General features: G+C 44.7%; 1 protein-coding gene across 3 annotated transcripts in view; it reads left to right on the forward strand.

Annotated features, from left to right (window-relative positions):
• The window catches only part of LOC113409363 (AP-1 complex subunit gamma-1), a 92,927-nt gene that overhangs the window by 23,088 nt on the left and 46,645 nt on the right, over nucleotides 1–23,194 (forward strand). For all 3 annotated transcript variants that reach the window (XM_026663179.1, XM_026663180.1, XM_026663181.1), the window contains exons 2-3: nucleotides 1,517–1,720; nucleotides 18,448–18,572. In XM_026663179.1, the coding sequence (XP_026518964.1) occupies nucleotides 1,520–1,720; nucleotides 18,448–18,572 (326 nt within the window). In that variant the 5' untranslated portion in view covers nucleotides 1,517–1,519. The remainder of the gene's footprint in view (nucleotides 1–1,516; nucleotides 1,721–18,447; nucleotides 18,573–23,194) is intronic.

The following is a 23,194-nucleotide window of genomic DNA, read 5'->3' on the forward strand; positions in this document are numbered from 1 at the left end:
GGGGGGGGGGGGGGGGGGGGGGGGGGGAGGAGGGTGCCATGCTGAGCCTGGTGCAGGGGGTTGGGGTGCAAGCTCTGGGAGGGAGTTTCGGTGCAGGGGTCATATGGTCACACTGCACCTAATCTCATAGAATCCACTGGACATTTCATGAGTTTTACTTTTTATTAGTGTAATTTGTGGTTTAAAGATCCAAAATCCTTCAGGGATTTGTCACAAATCAGTGTAACATTTTCAGCTGTGGGGTGTGCATTGGCTGAGCCTGGGACGGGGTTGGGGTGCAGGAGTGAAGGGTGCAAGCTCTGGGAGGGAGTTTGGGTGCAGGAGGGGGCTCCAGGCTGGGGCGGGGATTGGGATGTGGGAGGGGATGAGGGGTGTGGGCTCTGGGAGGGAGGTTCTTACCACAGGTGGCTCCCGGTCGGCGGCACAGCGGGGCTGAGGCAGGCTGCTTGCCTGCCATGGCCCCACGCCGCCCCCGGAAGCGGCTGGCTGCTGGCACGTCTCTGCGCCCCCTGGGGGGAGGTGGGCAGCGGGTCTCCGTGTGCTGCCCGTGCCCGCAAGCGCCGCCCCTGCAGCTCCCATTGGCCAGGGAGCTGTGGGGACGGTGCTGGGGGCGGGGGCAGCACACGGAGCCGCCTTCTTCCTGCCCCCAGGGGCCGCAGACACGTGCCAGCAGCCAGCCGCTTCTGGGAGTGACGTGAGGCCAAGACAGGCACGCAGCCTGCCTCAGCCCCGCTGCGCCATTGTACTTTTAGTGGCCAGAGATCGCGATGGACTGGCAGATACTCCAAGATCAACCAGTTGAAGCAGGGACTGCAGGAAGAGAGGATGGTTTTACATTTAAAGCAGTTGAAATACCACCCAGGAAAACTGGGTTCCATCCCTAGCTCTAGTATAGACATGCTATGTGATACTGGGCATGTTACTGAAAGCAGTGTTTTGACAGGTATGTGGGTGTTCCTCATCTTCTGGGTGCCCAGCTTGAGTCAGCTGGGCTCTGATGTTCTGAGTACTCACAACTGCAGCTGAATTAATTGGGAGCTTTGGATGCTCAGTGCGTGTGGTTCCTGGAGCAGTGATTTTCAAATTGTGGGTCTCGACCCAGAACTGGGTCGTGGAATGGAAGGGACTGGGTCGCGGCGGCTCTAGTCAGCACCACTGACCTGGCCGTTAAAAGTCCTGTCGGCGGTGCTGCCTGGCTAAGGCAGGCTAGTCCCTACCTGTTCTGACACCGTGCTGAGCCCCGGAAGCAGCCAGGAGCAGGTCCGGCTCCTAGGCAGGGGGGCCATGGGGCTCCGCGCACTGCACCCACGCTCCCAGAGCACTGACTCCGCTGGGGGGGGGGTGGTGCCTGCGGGTGAGAGCTTGTGCGCCTCCACCTAGGAGCCGGACCCTCCATAATCCATAGCCATAGGGCAAGGAGGAAAACGCTCTTCCATATTGAAAGCTGAGAAGGCTGTGAAGTTTCCTTTTGTTGTGGAGGTTTTACACATGCATTTCTTTTTCTCCCCTCTCCCAGAGGATGCCAGCCCCCATCAGACTGCGGGAGCTGATCCGGACCATCCGGACAGCACGAACCCAAGCAGAAGAGCGTGAAATGATTCAGAAAGAATGTGCTGCCATCCGGTCATCCTTCAGGGAAGAGGATAATACATACCGCTGCCGGAATGTGGCAAAACTACTGTACATGCACATGTTGGGCTATCCTGCGCATTTTGGACAGGTAGGGTTGGCTGGAACTTAGCTCCAGTTCCTGTTGTCTTCTGTTAAGGATGATTTAGTAGCTTTTGGAGTCTGTCTTGGTTTGTTTTCTTCTGAATCTGGGCAAGTTTGTTCTGCCCATGTTAGTGGTCTACATTCTAATTGTAATCTGTCCACCCTTAGTCAAGGCTTGTATAAAAATGTCCTGAATTTCATGAAAATGTCCAGCCTGCGGTACTGTCTGGTAATTGGGTATGGTGATTGCTGTGCAATAGTGGTTCTTAAACTGTGTTCCATGGAAAGGAAACGTAGGAATTTCCAGACTGGATCAGACCAGTAGTTCATCTAGCCCAATATTTTCTCTGATGGTGGCAAGTGCCAGTGGAAGGGATATGAAACCCTATAATCAACAAATAGGCACTCATCTGCTTATATAGGAAGTTTCATCATAACCCCAGGCGGGTAGTGGGTGGTTTGTGCTCTGAAACAGAAATACTGTTACGCTTTTATTCTAGCTAATGTGACTGAGAGAATATTTTATTAACCATATACATGTCTAATTCATTTTTTAATTATCCTAAAGTCTTGGCTTCTGTCTTGTGGCAGTGAGTTCCACTGATTAATCATGGGGTGTGGTGTGTGTGAGAGAGAACGGAAGGGGGAAGTTCTTGTTCTACAGAACACTTCTGGCTGGAGTTGTTGCTTAATCATTGTGACAAAATCATCTTCATGCCATAAAGCTTCCTGTTGATCCCAGCTCAGCCTAGGCTTCTAATGCTTGCAGAGGCTTTCCTGACATAATTACATTTCAAAAACCCAGGCATATTGGTGGAACCCTTGAGGCTGCTTTGTGTCTCTGGTGTAAATTCATCCTTGATCAAATTTGGAAACACCACCATGTGGCTGGTACAGTAAATGCATTCAAGCAGAACCAAATTCCAAAATGCCCTGATGTTGTTAGACAAGTTGGAGGCTGCAGAAGTGAGGTCAGACTGTTCTAGTAAACATAAAATTATCCATCCTGTAGCTGGGTAGTTCATTTCCTCTCGCAGGATAGAGGGATGTATCAAGTAGTTGTAGCCATTGTATCAGAACAAGTTTATTTACATCTTGTCCCATTCATACCCTCCTAATATTGTTACTGCATGTAACCAAGCACTTTGGTTAAACTGTGAAACTGATTGCCACAGGAAGTCATTCAAGCTGAGAACGTAACAAGATTCAAAAAGGGGTTGGATATCTGTATAGATATCAAGAATATCCAGAGTATAATTAATGAGAAATTTTGAAAGGGATATTAAGCTTTATTGAGCTCAATGCAGCAGGAACTAGGTGAAATTCTCTGGCCTGTAATATGCAGGAAGTCAGACTAAATGATCTTATGGTCCATTCTGATGTTAAAACCTATTAACCTTGTGGTTCAGGGCTTAAGCCAATTCCTAACTATAAGAAACCAGGATAGGATCTATGTAGGAGGAAGCAAAGGCGCCGACTTTCTACTTGCTGGGGGAGGGGGAGTGCTCGACCTCCCGCTCTGCCCCAGACTCCACCCCCACTCCACCCCTTTCCCCAAGGCTCCACCTTGGGCCCACTTCTTCCTGCCCCATTCCACTCCCTCCCTCAAGCATGCCCCGCCCTCACTCCTCTCCCTCCCCCCAGTGCCTCCTGAATGCCACAGCTGATACGCTGCAGGTGGGATGTGCTGGGAGGGAGGGGGAGATGCTAATCGGCAGGGCCACTGGCGGGTGGGAAGTGCTGATCGGGGGGGCTGCCATTGGGTGCCTATGGGGGAGTGGGTGCCTATGGGGGGAAGGTTATTGCCTACTGTGGAGGTCTTCCACCTTCCTCTGAAGCATGTGGTTCTGGCACGATCTGACAAGGGTAATGGACCAAAGAATCTTGGGTCTGAGCCAGGGTGGCTATTCTGATGTGGTTGCCACAGGAAAAGGGTGGGGCCAGTAAGCTGGGAGGGGAGATTGCCACAGGAGGCTCTCAGGGTCAGTAATGGGCAAAACTTTGACCACTCTGCTCTTTAGAGAACTGGGAGTTACATGGCAAAGTGCTGGCTCTATGAAGGAGGTGTTCTCCACTCTGGCCTGCAGATGGCAAGTGAAGAGTGCTCCTGCTTTGTGTCAGGATCAGGGAACTGCTTAAGAAATGCACTGCCCAGCAGTGGAATCCTCTCGTTGATAGGAGTTCAAGACTTTAGCACCCCAGGATAGGAAGTTATTAGCGTGCAGAGAGAAAAGTCATACAAGGAAAAAATGAGTGGTCTTGTGAAGGCCTGTGTTTGACTTGGACTGCAGTTCCCCTCTTGCTCAGTCCCCAGCAGTGATCACATTCCTGGCATCATCAGCTTGAGGTTTGGGGGACTTGGAGTTGGAGGGAGTAGCCAAAAAACAGGGACTAGCATGGAAAAGGTGCCAGAAAAGGTGAAGGGCAGAACTGCTTCCTTCCAAGCCTACCTACATGTCTTGCTTTGCTGACATATCAATTAGAAAAGGAAAGCAGAATCTGTATTGTCTTTCCTCTAAATGAAATGGATATGCTGGTATCAAGATTTCTTCCATTCACTAGATCTGGTGAGAGCTTCAGCCTGGTTATGTTACTGAATAGAGCTTTGCCAGTTTGTGTTTACATGACACTGGAGCTCACCAGCTATTTCTCAGGGTGAATTTTAGCAATCGGATATTTCACATACACACATGTCTGGAGATAAATCCCAGAGTGCTCTTTTATGATTACTTCATTGTTCCTTTAGAGCTGGTTCCCAAAAAGGGAAGACTTGACCTGTCCCGTCCCCCTCCCCCCCGCTCCTCCTTTTATGTCCCCCCCCATCTCTCTACATAATATAATTAAATTTAATATCCCTGTGGCAGGAAAAATATCACAGTGGCCCAACACTGTAGCATTTAATTTCAGAAAGGGGAACTACACAAAAATGAGGAGGTTAGTTCAACAGAAATTAAAGGGTACAGTGCCAAAAGTGAAATCTCTGCAGGCTGCATGGAAACTTTTTAAAGACGCCATAATAGAGGCTCAACTTAAATGTATACCCCAAATTAAAAAACATAGTAAGAGAACCAAAAAAAAAGCCATCGTGGCTAAACAACAAAGTAAAAGAAGCAGTGAGAGGCAAAAAGGCATCTTTTTAAAAAGTGGAAGTTAAATCCTAGTGAGGAAAATAGAAAGGAGCATAAACACTGGCAACTGAAGTGTAAAAATATAATTAGGAAGGCCAAAAAAGAATTTGAGGAACAGTTAGCCAAATACTCAAAAAGTAATAGCAAATTTTTTTTTTAAGTACATGAGAAGCAGGAAGCTGCTAAACAACCAGTGGGGCCACTGGATGATTGAGGTGCTAAAGGAGCACTCAGGGATGATAAGGCCATTGCAGAGAAACTAAATGAATTCTTTGCATCGGTCTTCACGGCTGAGGATGTGAGGGAGATTCCCAAATCTGAGCCATTCTTTTGAGGTGACAGAGCTGAGGAACTGTCCCAGATTGAGGTATCATTAGAGGAGGTTTTGGAACAAATTGATAAATTAAACAGCAATAAGTCATCAGGACAAGATAGTATTCACCCAAGAGTTCTGAAGGAACTCAAATGTGAAATTGCAGAACTACTAACTGTCATCTGTAACCTATCATTTAAATCAGCTTCTGTACCAGATGACTGGAGGATAGCTAATGTGATGCCAATTTTTAAAAAGGGCTCCAGAGGTGATCCCGGCAATTACAGGCCTGTAAGCCTGACTTCAATACCAGGCAAATTGGTTGAAACTATAATAAAGAACAATATTGTTAGGCATATCGAGGAACATAATTTGTTGAGGAAGAGTCAACATGGTTTTAGTAAAGGGAAATCGTGCCTCCCCAATCTACTAGAATTCTTTGACGAGGGTTAACAAGCATGTGGTCCAAGGGGATCCAATCGATATGGTGTACTTAGATTTTCAGAAAGTCTTTGACAAGGTCCCTCACCAAAGGCTCTTACGCAAAGTAAGCTGACACGGGTTAAGAGGAAAGGTCCTCTCATGGATTGGTAACTGGTTAAAAGATAGGAAACAAAGGGCAGGTATAACTGGTCAGTTTTCAGAATTGAGAGAGGTAAATAGTGGTGTCCCCCAGAGGTCTGTTCTGGGACCAGTTCTATTCAACATATTCATAAATGATCTAGAAAAAGGGGTAAATAGTGAGGTGGCCAAATTTGCAGATCATACAAAATTACTAAAGATAGTTAAGTCCCAGGCAGACTGCGAAGAGCTACAAAAGGATCTCTCAAAACTGGCTGACTGGGCAACAAAATGTCAGATGAAATTTAATGTTGATAAATGGAAAGTAATGCACATTGGAAAGCATAATCCCAACTATACATATAAAATGATGGAGTCTAAATTGGCTGTTACCACTCAAGAAAAAGATCTTGGAGTCATTGTGGATAGTTCTCTGAAAACATCCACTCAGTGTGCAGCGGCAGTCAAAAAGGCGAACAAAATGCTGGGAATAATTAAGAAAGGGATAGATAATAGGACAGAAAATATGTTGCCTCTATATAAATCCATGGTACGCCCACATCTTGAATACTGTGTGCAGATGTGGTCGCCCCATCTCAAAAAAGATATATTGGAATTGGAAAAGGTTCAGAAAAGTGCAACAAAAATGATTAGGGGTATGGAACGGCTTCCGTATGAGGAGAGATTAATAAGACTGGGACTTTTCAGCTTGGAAAAGAGACGGCTAAGGGGAAATATGATTGAGGCCTATAAAATCATGACTGGTGTAGAGAAAGTAGATAAGGAAGTGTTGTTTACTACTTCTCATAACACAAGAACTAGGGGTCACCAAATGAAATTAATAGGTAGCAGGTTTAAAACAAATAAAAGGAAGTATTTCTTCACACAACGCACAGTCAACCTGTGGAACTCCTTGCCAGAGGATGTTGTGAAGCCCAAGACCATAACAGGGTTCAAAAAAGAACTAGATAAATTCACGGAGGATAGGTCCACCAATGGCTGTTAGCCAGAATGGGCAGGAATGGTGTCCCTAGCCTCTGTTTGCCAGAAGCTGGGAATGAGCGACAGGGGATGGATCACTTGATGATTACCTGTTCTGTTCATTCCCTCTGGGGCACCTGGCAGTGGCCACTGTCGGAGGACAGGATACTGTGCTGGATGGACCTTTGGTCTGACCCAGTAGGGCCATTCTTATGTTCTTATTGTTGGTTCTCAAACTGTGATTCATGTCTCTTGGAACTCTGCAGCATTTTTCCTGGGGGTTGCACAAGAAAACATTTTGAGAACTTTGCAGATTGGGAAGTTGGGAGAGAAGAGTCCATGGAGGAATCATTCTCTTGTAAAGGATCAGCAGAATGAGAGAACTGGAGATCCAGTGCCCTGCATCTTATTTCTGGACGGCCTCGTCCAAACTCACATGTTCGGTTACTTTTTTTTAACTTTTGCTAGTGGCTCCCCCTTCTCTCCTCTCTGTTCAGTCTTGCATCTCTGGACTGTTTTCTCATCCTGGATTTTCCATCAGCTCCATCTCAGTGATGCAAATTGAGCTAATTTCTGCCCTCAAACTTTTACCTTCTCAATCATTGTAAATTCCACTGTCCCTCCTGTAACCCCTGTTCAAGAGCATGTTGTCATATTTGTCTTCTTCCACACATCCAGGTTGCCATGGTCAGAAACTGTGGTGGGGATGGTCAGTCCTAGTGGTCGGAGCTGGAGCAGTCAGGCCTAGTGGTTGGAGCTGGAATTTGGAGTCCAGGGTGGAGTTGAAGCAAGACTGGAGCAGGACTGGGAGCAGGGCTGGAGCAAGGGCAAGGTTGGAGCAGGCTAAGGCTTGAGGAGCCTGATGCTACTCTTAGGCAGAAGCAAGTTCCAAGCCTTGAAGTGATGCTGAGCAGACTGAACTGCTGTTCCTCCTGGGAGGTTTATGTACATAGTCTGGAGTCACAAGACCAGTTTCTGGCTTGTGAATTGGCTGGAGCCTAGCACAGGAGTGACTCATCACCTTACATTAACCCCTCCTTGATGCACTTCCCCAATGTCTTTCGACCCAGCTTGCTGGGTTGCAATTGATGGAATTCATGAAGGAGGATGGGTGCGTGTATGTTACTGGCAGCTTCCCGAACAGTCAGCTGGTCCATATCCTTCCCAGTCCACGAGGTACATCAGTCATCTTCTGAGGAGCCCAGAGTCCAAGATCTGTTTTACCACATATTCTTCCTGCCCCTGAACCAAGATGGGGCATGGACATCTTTTTGTACAACTAGGAAAGGAGTTGTCCAAATATTTCTTTAACAAGGAAACATGCAATACTGGATGTATCGTCATGTTATGGGGTAGCTGGAGCTTGAAGGCCTCTGGGTTAATCTGTTGAATGATCTGAAATGGGCCAAGGTAACGGTAGTCTAATTTCCTTGAGGGTCGGAAGATGTCCAACTGTTGAGTTGAGAGCCATACTCTGTCTCCGACTGCCATGGGAGTATGGGCCCGTCAATGAAAGTCAGCATATTTTTGTAGTTCTCCTTAGCCAAGTTTAAGTGTGATTTTAATTCTTCTTGAATGCAGTGGAGGTGTTGAACCAAATTGGAGGCTGCAGGGACACAGAAGGCTGGTGGTACAGATGGATGAAATGGGGGCGGAAGCCATAATTGGAATAGAAGGGGTTTTGGAGGGTTGATTTGTGATCAGAATTATTGTAAGTGAACTTGGCGAACGTCAGGAACCGGACCCGGCAATCTTGATGGTAGTTAATGAAGCAGCAAAGATATTGTTCTAGAATTTGGCTTACCTGTTCTGTTTGTCCATTTGTCTGGAGGTAGTAGACAGAGGAAATGCATGGGGTAATTTTCATGTGTTTGAACAATTCTCTCCAAAAGTGGGAGATAAACTGTGGCCAACATTTGTATGTAATGTCAATTGGTAACTTGTGGAACTTGAAGATGTGGTCAAAAAATAAGTGAGTGTCGCTTTTGCAGTGGGGATCTTCTGACAAGGCACAAAGTGCGCCATTTTAGTGAGGAGGTCGATGACTATCAGTATAGCTGTGCAGGCCTGCGAAGTGGGGAGGTCAGTGATGAAGTCCATCAAGATAGAGGCCCAGGGTTGGAATGGGGTTGGAAGCGGGATCAGGAGGTTTGGCATGGGGGATCTTCATCTGGCAACACACCTCCCAGGGAGCTGTGTAAGATTTGATGGAGGATAATAGTTTTGGCCAAAAGTAGCAGGAGATCAGCTTTGCTGTCTTCCAGTACCCGAAGTGACTTGCCAGAGGGGAATAGTGGCCTAGCTGGAGTACAGCTAGATGGGGTCGTCTGTTGGTGACATAAAGGCAATCCTTCAACCAGAGTTCCTCGTTTTTGACCAAGAAGTTTGGATCAGAATTGGCTGACGTCCATGTCACTGCAAGCGGATCATTGGGCAATGTGGACTTCACAAGAGCCAGAAGATTGGTATGTCCAGCACATTTATAAAATGGCAGGGCTTCAATACAGTGGCAGGTTTGGGACGGTTATTTCCCTTATCTAGGTTTTCGCCCTTGAGATAATGCATCAGGTTTGCCATTTTGGGTACTGGGTTGGTAGGCCAGGGTGAAGTTAAATCTAGAGAAGAAGAGGGACCAATGTATCTAACGTTGGGGCTTTTGGATATGTTCCAGGTTTTATCTGTGGACACCTGGACTGGAAAGCGTGCACCTTCTAGGTGGTGGCATGACTCCTGAAATGCAGTCTTGATGTCTAATAACTCCTTATCGTAGATTTCATAATTTTGTTCCTTGGGCGTCAGCTTCCTAGAATACAAGGAACAATGGAGGAGGTCATTCAAGGGTCCATGATACTGAGATAATACAGCCCCAATCATGTAACTGGAGGCATCTGTTTCAATGACAAGGGGTTTAGATGGATCCAGGTATATTAGGATGGGGGCAGAAGTAAACGCTTTCTTAACCTGATTAAAACCCATTTGGGCTTCTGGAGTCCAGCTGAAAGCAGATTTCTTCCATAACAGCTGAGCAGGTGGAAATACCAATTGTGAGAGAACTTGGATGAATCATCTAGAGAAGCTGGCAAGCACTAAGAATCACTGAACATTGCAGATGTTCTTGGGGATTGCCCAACTCAAAACCGCAGAGATCTTTTTGACATCCAAACTTATTCTGCTGGGAGAGATGCAATGTTCCCTCTAATTTTTTCCATCCATGTGCGGAATACATTTAGTTATGTGCACTGAGGTAATGTGCAGGTGTGCGCCACCAGTAGAAATAAAAAACCTAGATATAATATATGTTTTTAAAAAGTTACCATAGGGATAATTATTCCAGCCAGGAGAGGTTAGGCATTTTAAAACTCACTAGTCAAAGAATTAAATTTTAGTGTAAGACAGAAATAAAAATTATGAAATGCATTGACCAGTCAAAAACCTAAAATAACACACTTTGAAAGAATAAAATGACAGAGAATATATGTGCATTGCAGAAAGTACCAAGAAGTAACAACAATAACACAAGTATGTGTTGAGAGGTGAGTGTAAAAGACTGTGTGTGTGTGTGTGTGTGTGTGTGTGTGTGAGAGAAAGACACACACACAGAGACTGTGTGTGTGCTGGCTGCTGGGGAAGTTTCTGAGAGATGCCGTGCACTACCTCTCTGAGGCACTCACTGAAAGTTCTCCTGCTCCTGAGCCCTGCCCCCCGCCCTTGCTCTGGGGAGATGAGGGAAGTCTCTGAGACCATGCGCTGTCTCTAAGGCCCTCACTCACCACCCGGAAGGTTCATTCAGATCTCAGACCACAGCGGCTCTCTCCTGCTCCCAGTCCTGAGCCCTGTCCCCTCTCTCCTGCTCTGCGGAGATGGGGTTTTAGGGGCAGGGGAAAGGGGTGACATCAGCACCTCCCCTCTCCCCTCCGCTCTGCACAGCTAGCAGGAGGGGCTCACGAGCAGCTGCAGGAGCAATGTGGCTGCAAAGCGGGTGGCGAGGGACACCTGAACACACGCTGCCGGATGTGCGCAGCTCTGCTAATTAATTAGCATAGAGGAAACATAAGGGAGATGGTATACCTAGGGCTGTCGATTAATCACAGTTAACTCATGTGATTTAACTAAAGAAAATTAATCGCGATTAATTGCAGTTTTAATCGCACTGTTAAACAGAATACCAATTGAAATTTATTAAATATTTTGGATGTTTTTCTACTTTTTCATATATATTGTATTCTGTGTTTTAATTGAAATCAAAGTGTATATTATTTTTTATTACAAATATTTGCACTGTAAAAATGATAAACAAAATAAATAATATTTTTCAATTCACCTCATACAAGTATTGTAGTGCAATCTTTGTCCTGAAAGTGCAACTTACAAATGTAGATTTTTGTTCTGTTACATAACTGTGCTCAAAAACAAAACAAAGTCCACTCAGTGCTACTTCTTGTTCAGCCAATTGCTAAGACAAACAAGTTTGTTTACATTTATAGGCGCTAATACTGCCCTCTTCTTATTTACAAAGTCACCAGAAAGTGAGAATAGGCATTTGCATGACACTTTTGAAGCCAGCATTGCAAGATATTTACATGCCAGATACGCTAAACATTCGTATGCCCCTTCATGCTTGGGTCACCATTCTAGAGGACATGCTTCAATGCTGATGACGCTTGTTAAAAAATAATTCATTAATTAAATTTGTGATGAACTCCTTCGGGAAGATTGTATATCCTCTGCTCTGTTTTACCAGCATTCTGCCATATACTTCATGTTATAGTCTCGGATGATGACCCAGCACATGTTGTTCATTTTAAGAACACTTTCACTGCAGATTTGACAAAATGCAAAGGCGGTACCAATGTGAGATTTCTAAAGATAGCTACAGCACTCAACCCAAGGTTTAAGAATCTGAAGTGCCTTCCAAAATGTGAAAGGGACGAGGTATGCAGCATGCTTTCAGAAGTTTTAAAAAAGCAACACTCCAATGGAGAAACTAAAGAACCCGAGCCACCAAAAAAAATCAACCTTCTGCTGGTGGCATCTGACTCAGATAATGAAAATGAACATGTGTCGGTCCGCACTGCTTTGGATTGTTATTGAGCAGAACCCGTCATCAGCATGGACACATGTCCCCTGGAATGGTGGTTGAAGCATGAAGGGACATATGAATCTTTAGCGCATCTGGCACATAAATATCTTGCGACGTCGGCTACAGCAGTGCCATGAGAAAGCAGGTGACGTAAACAAGAAGTGGGCAGCATTATCTCCTGCAAACGTAAACAAACTTGTTTGTCTGAGCGATTGGCTGAACAAGAAGTAGGACTGAGTGGACTTGCAGGCTCTGAAATTTTACATTGTTTTATTTTTGAATACAGTTTTGGTACATAATTCTACATTTGTAAGTTCAACTTTCATGATAAAGAGATTGCACTACAGTACTTGTATTAGGTGAATTAAAAATACTATTTCTTTTGGTTTTTTTTACAGTGCAAATATTTGTAATCAAAAATAAATATAAAGTGAGCACTGTGCACTTTGTTGTAATTGAAATCAATATATTTGAAAATGTAGAAAACATCCAAAATATTTAAATAAATGGTATTCTATTATTGTTTAACAGTGCGATTAATTGCGATTAATTTTTTTAATTGCTTGACAGCCCTAAGTATAACCCAAGAAGTTCATAGAGGTGCAATCAAATTCACATTTTTCAGGTTTCCCATACAGACCGTGTGCTTGGAGAAGTTCACGTAGTAACTGTTGGGTTCTCTTAAAAAAATAAGGATGTCTAGATAGATTATGATAAACTGGTTCAGAACATCTCTGAAGATATCATTGACCACGTGCTGGAATGTGGCAGGGGTATTGGAGAGACCAAAAGGCGTGACAGGGTATTCAAAATGTCAATATCAGGTACGAAAAGCTGTTTTCCATTCATCGCCCTCTCGGATGTGGACTAGGTTATAGGTGCCACATAGGTCGAGTTTAATGAAAATTTTAGCCGGGCTGACTCTATAGTGGTTCATTGATCAGTGGGAAAGGATATTTATTTTTGATGGTGATACTGGTGAGCACTCGATAGTCTACGCAGAGGCGCAGGGTGCCATTTTTTTTTTTTTTTTTTTTTTAAACAAAAAGGATTGGTACCCTGGCAGGAGATGTAGAATAGTGGATAAAATTGTTTGCTAGATTTTCCTCAAGGTACTCCTATAGGGACCAGACTTCTCATGCTCTCTAGGAAATGCTCGGATTGTGGAGGGAGAGCCAGCGAATGCCAAGCACAGTTGGGAACAGGAATGAGCCAATCAGGTTAAATTGCAAGGCTTCCTGGTGGTCTTGAATTACAGTTCAGAGAGATGCAGTCTCACGGATGACAGGGACTGAGGACAGCAAGCTGCCATCAATTGTCTCCTCCAAGTTGGGGGCAAGCTTCCATTGCATTGGTAGGTGGTTAGTTTTAGCAAATCCAGTGTCCATGAAATTGCCAGAAGCTCCAGAGTCTATCGGAGCAAGCTGGGTGCAGCTCACCTCAGGTGTAGACAGGAACCAAAGTCAGAGCTGCACTTGAAGGTGGGATTGGACATTGTCCTTGGCGGTTAGGATACACACAGGTAGCAGAGGAGTTCTGTTTGGGGAATCCAATCCCGTCATTCTGTCTGGTTGCGTTCCCTCTAAGGAGGCTGAACCTGCCCATTTTCCCAGACCAGTCCTGAGACAGGACTTGAGGGGACACTTGGTGGCAAAGTGGCCTCGTTCCCCACAGTACAGGCAGAGGTCATTCAGATGACGATATTCCTTCTCTCGATCTGAGAGGCGCCGTTTTGTCAGGTCTACCTGCATGGGTTCGGGTCCAGCAATTACCTGTGTGTGTGTGTGTGTGTGTGTGGCAGGAATGGGACAAGACTAGGCAGGGACCGAGTGTGTACCTTCCTTCCTTTCCTGGCATCACTCAAACGGTTGTCAATTTGGATACATAGCTTAATGTAGGGCAGTAGTGCTGTGGAGGTATCAACCCGGGCCAGTTTGTCTTTAATCTCATCGTTCAGGCCTAGATAGAAATGATAAATCTGTGCTGCTTCATTCCAGGCCATGTCTGAGACCAGATGACGGAAGTGGGTGGCATAGGTCGCAACAGGACGGGGGCCTTGTTTGAGTGACTGCAGGGTAACTTTGGTGGAGCGGGCACAGTGTGGGTCATCAAACATGAGTGAAAAGACACGAACGAATTCATCAAAGTCATTGAGAATCGGGTCTCCTTGCCCAATCCAGTGCTTTGCCTGTCAATACGCTGGTGATGATTCCTACCTTGGTCTGGTTGTTTGGGTACACGGGTGGGCCCAACAGAACAGCAGATGACATTGACTGAGGAACCCATGAAATGTCTGATGGTTCCCGTCAAATTTCTCCGATAGTGGGATCTTTGGGCCTAGACTTTGGGCTGTTGTGCCTGATGGCACGAGGGAGCCTGGGACCTGCAAACATAAGAAGGCATTTTTGCGTTGTAGCTAGGCCACTTGATTCTGGAGACCTTGAACTAGTTCTGCCATATCAGTGGCAGGATTGCCTGGAGACTTCATTTTAATTGTAGGGGGTACCTGCTGGCATAGGAGATCTATCTTGGCCACTGAGCCCAACTGGGTCTGCTCAAATTGTCAGAAACTGGAATGGGGATGGTCAAGCATAGTGGTTGGAGCTGGAATCAGGAGTCCAGGGCAGAGTTGGAGTGAGGCTGGAGCAGGAGTAGGGCAGCAGCAAGAGCAGGGCTGGAGCATGACTAGGTACAGGGAGAGAATAAGAGTAAGGCTGGAGCAGGCTAAGGCTTGAGGAGTCTGTTGCCACTGTCAGGCAGGAGTGAGTTCCAAGCCCTGGAGTGACATTGAGCAGACTAAGGACATGTCTACACTACAAAATTAAGTCAACGTACAGCCACTAATTAAAGTGGCGTTTCACATCCACACTGTGCTGCTTCTGTTGGCAGTGTATGTCCCCATCCGGAGCACTTCCACTGATTTAACTGTGTGGGGCATTGTGGGACGCGGGCAGTGGGGATCCAGCTGTTAACCCTGTGCAGGGATGACAAACAGGCGATGTATGTAACGTGTCACCCTACTACATCGACTGAAGTGCTACGCCTCTCGTGGAGGTGGCATTATTGTGTCGATGTTGTGGGTGACTTACATCAGTGGGAGCTACATTTTACAGAGTTAGGTCGACATAAGTTGCCTTACATCAACCTAATTCGGTAGTGTAGACCAGTTCTGAGTTGCTTTTCCTCCTGTGAGGTTTATATTTACCTGGTCTGGGAACCACAAGACCAGTTCCAGCTTGTTGATTGTCTGGAACGTAACTACAACGTTAAGCGAGGAGATACTGTATTTAAAAGCCGTTTCAAAATCTGGCTCAGTTTCTTAGTGTAGATGGGGCCTGTGTGATGTAGAAACATGCCAGCCATCAAACCTCCTTTTGCAAGCTTCGTATTCAGTGAATTACCAATCTCTCTTCTAAATTGTCAGACCAGTTAATCTCTAATTTAGCCTGGTTTAGGATATGGGTTAGTATATGTTTAAATGTTCTCTAGGGCAGTGTTTCTCAATGACTGGTCCATGGACTGACACCAGTCCCTGAGATCTCCCTGACACAGTTTAGAAAGGCAGAAAGCCAGTGCCTAGTATCAAAAAGGTTGAGAAACGCTGCTCTAGGATACCTCAAAGGTGCAGCACATCACCCAAATTGCCACAGTAAGGCTACACATCTTGATTGGGTTGTGATTTTAAATAGTTTACATTATTTTAATTACATTAGAACCTCCATTTTACAAACAGTGATCTTTTGAGCACCATATGGGCCATTTTTCTTGACTGGGGCGGGAGAGTGTCACCTAAGGAGTGATATTGATGAAGAGCAAGTCAACATCCCTTCACATTGCAATGGCTGTCACTTTGCAGTGGTTTTGAAGAACAAGGAGAAAGCAGTGCAGTGCACTGTACCTGTTGTAACTTTGAGATGTTCCATTTTATGAACGTCTCAATTCCCAGTTAGTTTATATAATAGGGTTTCTACTGTGCAGATCTTTTCTGTTTTCCTTTAAATTCACTGTTACGATGGTTTTTTTGGGAGGAATATTTTATTTTAATATTTAAGATTATTTACAGCAAGACATTAGTTATATTGTCTTGTTTTTTATAGGTACATGTCTGTGGCAGGGTGTTGCTGGGGAAGCCTCCATCAGCTCCTGCTGCTCCAGCCCCAATCAGGGGGAATAGATTGGGGCTGGGTAAATAGAATCATAGAATATCAGGGTTGGAAGGGACCTCAGGAGGTCATCTAGTCCCACCCCCTGCTCAAAGCAGGACCAATTCCCAACTAAATCATCCCAGCCAGGGCTTTGTCAAGCCGGGCCTTAAAAACCTCCAAGGAAGGTTTGCCTAATCACTGACTGCATCTGCCAGCCTCATTAAGTAGGAGCTATAAGGCTTAGAGGAAGTGAGTGGACGGTGGGGCGGAGACCACGAGAGACGGGAGGCTCAGGGAGATGTAGGAGCCTGCTACTCTGTTGCTGACCAGGCTGGTGTTAAGCCATGACACTGTAAATAGCCTGTATATAGTAGGACACTGGTGGTGGAAAACGGACACAAATAAAGGGCACGGGTGTTGCACCAGCTTGGAGTGTCCCTGAGTCTGTGAGGAGCAGGGCCAAGGGGTTGGATACGCAAGGGCACGCCATGCAGCCCATTACAATGTCTTATTACAGAATTAACAATTTTCATCAACGTGTTGTATATTGGCCATATATCATTACCATTTCTTCCCCCCCCCCAATTATTTAAACACAAACATAATATGATAAATATATATTTAACCATTTGTATTAATTTTCATTGTGGGAAGCTAAATGTTCCCCCAGTGGGGCAGGAGCGCACAGTGTCAGCAGAAGAAAGAGAGAGCTAGAGGAGGAGTGGTTATGTAATTCAGGTATCCTCTGTGTATATCCTTCTTGACTATCCTATAACTATAGGATTACCATGTCTATATCAAAGCATCTCTGTGATTTCAGTATTTCTATTATTTTGTTTTTTTGTGCAATGTATACTTTTACTTCTATCCATTTAAAAAAAAATTCTCTTGCACTGTTTTCATAATGTTTGTCTTCCACTACAAGATATTGTATTAATAGTTTTTTCCAGTGAGCTATAATAGTAATCGTCTGGGTCCACAAATTTAAGTTTGCCTTTTTTGGTATAAAGAGCAAGAGCAGAACTAGCTTCTTTACTCCCAGTTTGAGTCCTTTTAACATGCAGTTTCTCAATACAGTATGTGTCTTGAAGTCCTGTTTGAGTTCTATCTCTAATATTTTTTCTACTTTCAGGATGGTTTTCCATTTTTTTTTTTTACCATCCAGAGTTCCCAACCTGGCTATTTTGCATTTCATATAGATATCCGGGGTAATATATATTTTGTTATATAGAGATGGAGAGACATACTTTATAGTATGTTATATAGTACTGAACTTGCACTAATTGATTAGTGTTAGAGCCAGTACTTATAATTTGCATTATCTGATTCCATTTGCAGTGGTGTTGTAGCTGTGTTGGTCCCAGGATATTAGAGAGACAAGGTGGGTGAGATTTATCTTTTATTGGACCAGCTTCTGTTGGTGAAAGAGACAAGCTTCCAAGCTACACACAGCTCTTCAGTTCTGGACTTGTGTAGCTTGAAAGCTTCTCTCTTTCACCAACAGAAGTTGGTCCAATAAAAGATATTACCTCACCAACCTTTTCTGTTATTTTATTCCGTTATTTTGCTGCTGTTTCATATTTACAGTCTATATTCCATAACAACTTTATGCAGTTTGTTTTTTAAAAACACAGTCATGAGGTTATACATTCCAGCAGTAATCTTGATTGCTGAAACTTCAAGCACGTGTATACAATTTTCTAATACTGATAGCTTTAGTTTTTTTCTTCCCTGGAAGTTGTTAATAAAGTTAAGCAATCTGTATCAACTCATATTACACTTTATTTTATTTTTTTAATATATCACTTACATCTGTTTTAAGGGTTGTCCATCCTAATGAAATCCTTCCACTTATCAGAGTGACATTTGCCCCAACATTTAAAAACTTCCTTATTCTACCTCTGTTTGAAGGTACTGTTTTTTATTTTCAATATTACCAAGATCTGCTCTTTTTGTTTGGTCAAATGTCTTACATACACTCAATTAGTAAGTGTATATTTAATTAATAGGTGATATTTCATGGGTGCTGGAATTTTGGGGTATGAATCCAATATACAATTATATAAAGAGATTGGGTTTGTCAGTTTCTTTTCTCTCTGTATCCATGATGGATTTTCTCTATTAGACTGGTATTGAAATGGATTTCTAATTTGTGCAGACCTATAGTATGCCTTGAATGATGATGGATGATGTCTTTCACTTACTGATGACTTCTGTGTCACCCTGTTTTAGTTCATGCCCATGGATCTCCAGTACACTTTAAGAGAGTTTCATAGCCATGAGAGGCAGCATGGTCTGGTAGCTACATCAAGAGACTTGAGTTTTGTTCCTGGCTCCTCTTCTGACTTGTTGAGACTTTAGGCAGGTCATGGGTTGCTTTTCTCCCTAATCTTTAAAATGGAGATAATACTAACTTAATGAAGCACTTGGATATACTTGGACGGAAGATACTATACAAGTGCAAACTATTATTGCTCCCAGCACAGGAGTATGATTTATACTGATTTATCTATGTTTTTTTTGCAGTTGGAGTGCCTCAAACTTATTGCCTCTCAGAAATTCACAGACAAGCGCATTGGGTACTTAGGTGCCATGCTGCTACTGGATGAGAGACAGGATGTCCACCTTCTCATGACCAACTGCATCAAGAAGTAAGACTACCCTCTCCTTCCCCATCAACAAATGTGTGTAGGGATTTCAGAACCACAGTTAGGCTCCTGATAATAACTTTTTGGACGCCTCAATTCTCCACTGGCATTTAGTTTGAAAAGGGGGAACTTCAGTCTAGAAATCCCTAATGCCACTAGTAGTGCCCAGGCCATTTTTGAGTCACCTTGCGTGTTTGGTTGCTGCTAAGCTCCAGACTGCTATGGCCCTAAAAAGTTTTTGAAACTTGGTGCGTATAGCAGAGAGCCATGTAATGCGTGGAACTTCCATGTCTTGGGCATTTACTTGGTGATGGTGTGTAATTAGTGGCTGAGAGAATGGAACATCCTGTCATTAAAACTTTCCTTAAAAGAAAAGGAAGCTAATATGGTTGTAATGGGCTTCCTGTAGCTGGTGGAACAGCTTCTAGAGACGCTGAGGGGGCAGTTACCTTCTCCTCTTGCAGCAGAGCAAGCCCTGATTGAATAATTAAGGGTAGCACAAAATCACTTAGGGCTCATCCACACCATACATATGACTGAATTCAGAGGATCTGGTTATAACACAGCTGCAATATGGAGTGTAGACTGGACCTTAGGCTAAAGCTCTGAACAGTGCTGCAGCCATCTTGTACTGGTCCCCTGACTCAATTGTATTTATAAATATAGGTGGGCGCTTATAAGTTGTGTGACTCTAGGGTGTGACTCTAGCTCTACTCTGTTCTGAGAGTTTGGCCTGGTTGGGTGTGGTGTTGTGATGGGGCACTGGTTGGCTGCAGGGGCAAGGCAGCACCTTTCTGGGATGTGGTGTTCAGCTGGTTTGGAATCTCCCTGAGCTGTGAACAGTAACAGACAGGAAACTGTGAGGCTTCCATAAGGATGTTATTGAAGACGAGTAGGTTTGAATGGAGAGCAAGGTGTAGAAAATCAGTGTTTTCTTTTTGATGAGGCCTCCTTTTGCGGGGTGGGGAAGGGGGGAAGCCAGTCAGGGGAGAAGCCAGTCAGGGGAGCTGGGAGATTAAGATTTATTTTTTTTATTTAGATTTCTCAGATACTCTAGGCACAATCACAGGTGAGTATCTGAGAAATCTAAATAAAAAATTAAATCTCAGCCTCCCAGTTCCCACTGACTGACTTCACCGCTGCCACTGCCTGTCCCCCAAAAGGGGATCCCATCAACAGGAGAACATTGATTTCCTACATCTTGTTCTGAATTCAGATGTGAATATCTCTGTTGGACCAAGTGGTGGGGAGAGCAAAGGAGTTTGAACTGAAGACCCTTCACTGAAAATGCCTTGCCTCCAGCTAGCTCCCTTCCACTTACATTAGGCGGCTGATTGTTGTATCCCCAAAGAAGTCTAATTTTAGGGGAACAGGTACTGGGAGTTGAGTTGGGAATTGTGCATACAGCTGGTTTACATAACCTGGCATTTTTCTGACTATTATCTTTCTCTCCTCACCTTCCTCTGTCTGCTACCCCACCGCTTTGTCCTGTTTTAATCTAGACTGTAAGTTACTCAATGTGTCAACTGTCTTTCAGTGTTATGTAGGGTTTATAGTGAGACCGGATCTTGGCTGGAGACCCCAGTTGCTGCTGTGATACAAAAATTAAAAATAATTAATACACAAATCTTTGTGGAGGAGTTGTTGCCCATAGCACATACCTGACAAATTTGTAAAAACAAGGAAATGAGCAGTTAAGCCACATAGCAGCACATACCCTATATCCCATCCTCAACCTTATCATTACCGTAACTACTGGACACCACATGCCACAAACTTAACTCTGCCTTCCTTTTGCTTTTCTGCACATGTTCCTTTACCGGATTGTTTCCACCACTTTTTATGGGTGTTTGGTGTAGTAGTTCGTTGTTTTGGGAGTTTGGTGAAGATAGGTGTGCAGATAGGTAGTTAAGATAGTGATGGAAGCCTGGCATCCCTAAGGGAGCAGAGTTAAGGTTGCAGCAACATGGTCTGTGATGTCCAGGAGTTGTGATAATCATAGAATCATAGAATATCAAGGGTGGAAGGGACCTCAGGAGGTCATCTAGTCCAACCCCCTGCTCAAAGCAGGACCAATTCCCAGACAGATTTTTGCCCCAGATTCCTAAGTGGCCCCCTCAAGGATTGAACTCACAACCCTGGGTTTAGCAGGCCAATGCTCAAACCACTGAGCTATCCCAGGTGAAGGAGAGCAGAGTATGTTGTAGTAAGTGGCTTAACTTTTCACTTCCTTGCTTTTGTGGGTGTGTCAGGCATGCTTTGTGTGCAGCAACCCTAACTGCTTCACTACAGTGTGTGTGTGTGTTGAGGTTTTTATACTTACCTGGGGGTATGGGTTGGATGAGTGTGGAGGGGGTGGTAGGGAGTGAACATGAAGGGGGCAAAAGTACAGTTGCTGATAAAGAATATTTTATGCAGAGTTTTGTGTGCTTCTGGCACCCATCAGTCAGGTTTGTGTACCACCCCCACAGCTCCTCCAATCAGGCGTGTGTGCACAATGCATAAACTTTTCAGTGGTATCATGAATAGCTGCTTAAAAATTCCTGTCAATCTAAATAGTTTAAAACAGCTTTATCTGTTGTAGGAGATCAAGTCAGCAGACACCTCTCACCTTTTGAATGAATAAATAATATTTTTAAGATTGGTGATTGATCTATGAAAAGTACCTGACAAGGGGGAAAAAATGAGACAGAGCCCAAATTCAGAGGTTTCCCATTATAAATGTGTTCAGAGAAATCAAACTACACAGAAAATCCAAAGGGCATGGAAACTGTTTGTGAAATATCTTGCTGATAAACCAACTACTCTCAGAGAACAACAGGAATTTATGTCCTATTTTAAGCCCATTTTGGAACACAACCTTAATTATAAAGTCACTACCAGACACCTCTGTAATGCAGAGACCTTTATCAAACTGCTTTTGCCATTATTCTTTCCCATAGCTGGATCCCTGCACTTAGTCTCTGAACATCAGTAGATCTGGCTTTCTTAATTTGTTTTCAAGTTAGCATTTTTCCAGGGTGCAGCAACATCTTTTTCTTGTCCTGGGCACTTGACTATCATTCACACTGCTTCCTCTAGCCAAGATAATGCCATCTAGTAGATTTTAGGGGGAATCTGAGGAGATGTAGTAACATCCCATCTTTCCACAATTACAGGGCCAGCTGAGAGGAAAACAGAGCAGGGAATTTTATTTCCTATGTGGTCTTTGTCATTTGAGTCCCAGACACGTCTGAGATCTGACTCTGACTTGGTTTTCAAACTGTTGTCTGTCAGGCCTCCAAGAGGCATTGCTATTTTCAAAACATTGTAAAACAAAGTAATTTAAAAGTAAGCGATAACTAAACACCCCTCCCTAAATGTGCATTATTGATCCATAGCAGGCAGACCTATGATTACAAGTATTAACTTGTATTCCATATGGTTATCTAGGATTATCCAGTGACATAGGTGATCACAGTGGTAATATCCAGGAATGATATCCAGTTTGCAGAGAGTTCCTGGGCAGCGGGGGGGGGGGCGTGTTGTGTTGTGTGGAAAAGTCCTTTTAGGTGACAGATGAGGAAGATTGTTGTAGCCTGCTGCACTGGGAAAGGCTTATTTATTGACTACTTCATGTTCCAGATTAAGGGATTTTAGTTCTTGAATCCCAAATAGTCTGTAAAACAAGTTCTCATAATTCCGCTGTTCTCTCTCGCTATTCCATGTGCTACGTACACCTCTACCCCGATAGAACGCGACCCGATATAACATGAATTCGGATATAACGCGGTAAAGCAGTGCTCCGGGGGGGCAGGGCTGCACACTCCAGTGGATCAAAGCAAGTTCGATATAACGCGGTTTCACCTATAACGCGGTAAGATTTTTTTTAGCTCCCGAGGACAGCGTTATATCGAGGTAGAGGTGTACATGTTTTCAGGGCATCTCCAGTCCACCAGGGAGTCTGTAAACTGCAGAGGCTCACCTTTTCTTTTTTTTAAACTTGGTCTTTAGGCAGGCCCAGCTGGGTGCATGACTCATCCTGCAATAAAACCAGGTACTTTTCGGGTGTTTAGGGCCTAGACTATCCTGTGCTGTTCTCTCCTTTCTCCAGGTAGTAGCTCTGCGTCCTTTTCAGGTAGTTTCCTAGTTGGGGTGAGGTGGGGAGAAGGGATGAGACAGTAGCAACTGAGGCTTCCTGTAGGCAAGAAGCTGCTGTGAATTCAAACATTAGTAGCCACTTAAGGTTCCTGTGGGCTGGAGTTTGGGAGACAGGAGCATCTTTGCTCCCATCAAGTACCTGAGGCAGTTTTGGTTGTGGAGGAAGCTGTGGCAAAAACATTTCTCTTGTTCAGTGGGAGACCGGTGGAGTGAAAGAGTTCCCATACTGTCACTTATCTCCCCTCACCTCCTCCAAGAATCTGTGCCAGGCTTGAGAGAAACTACAATGAAGTTGTCCATCAGCACTGTGGGTGGACCCCCTCTTTGGGGAGGCTAGCCCCCCGGCCCCACCCCTTCTGCCTGACGCTCCAATCCCACCCCCCAGAGCTCCCAGTCCCTTCTCTCTACCCCCGCCCCGCAGCAGGAGCCCCAGACCCCCCACCCTCCCATGGCTGGAGGAGCCCCTCTGAGCTTCTCTGAGCTGC

Source organism: Terrapene carolina, unplaced genomic scaffold (assembly GCF_002925995.2).
Source record: "Terrapene carolina triunguis isolate 2854851 unplaced genomic scaffold, T_m_triunguis-2.0 Scaffold32862, whole genome shotgun sequence".
Taxonomy (NCBI): Eukaryota; Metazoa; Chordata; order Testudines; family Emydidae; genus Terrapene; species Terrapene triunguis.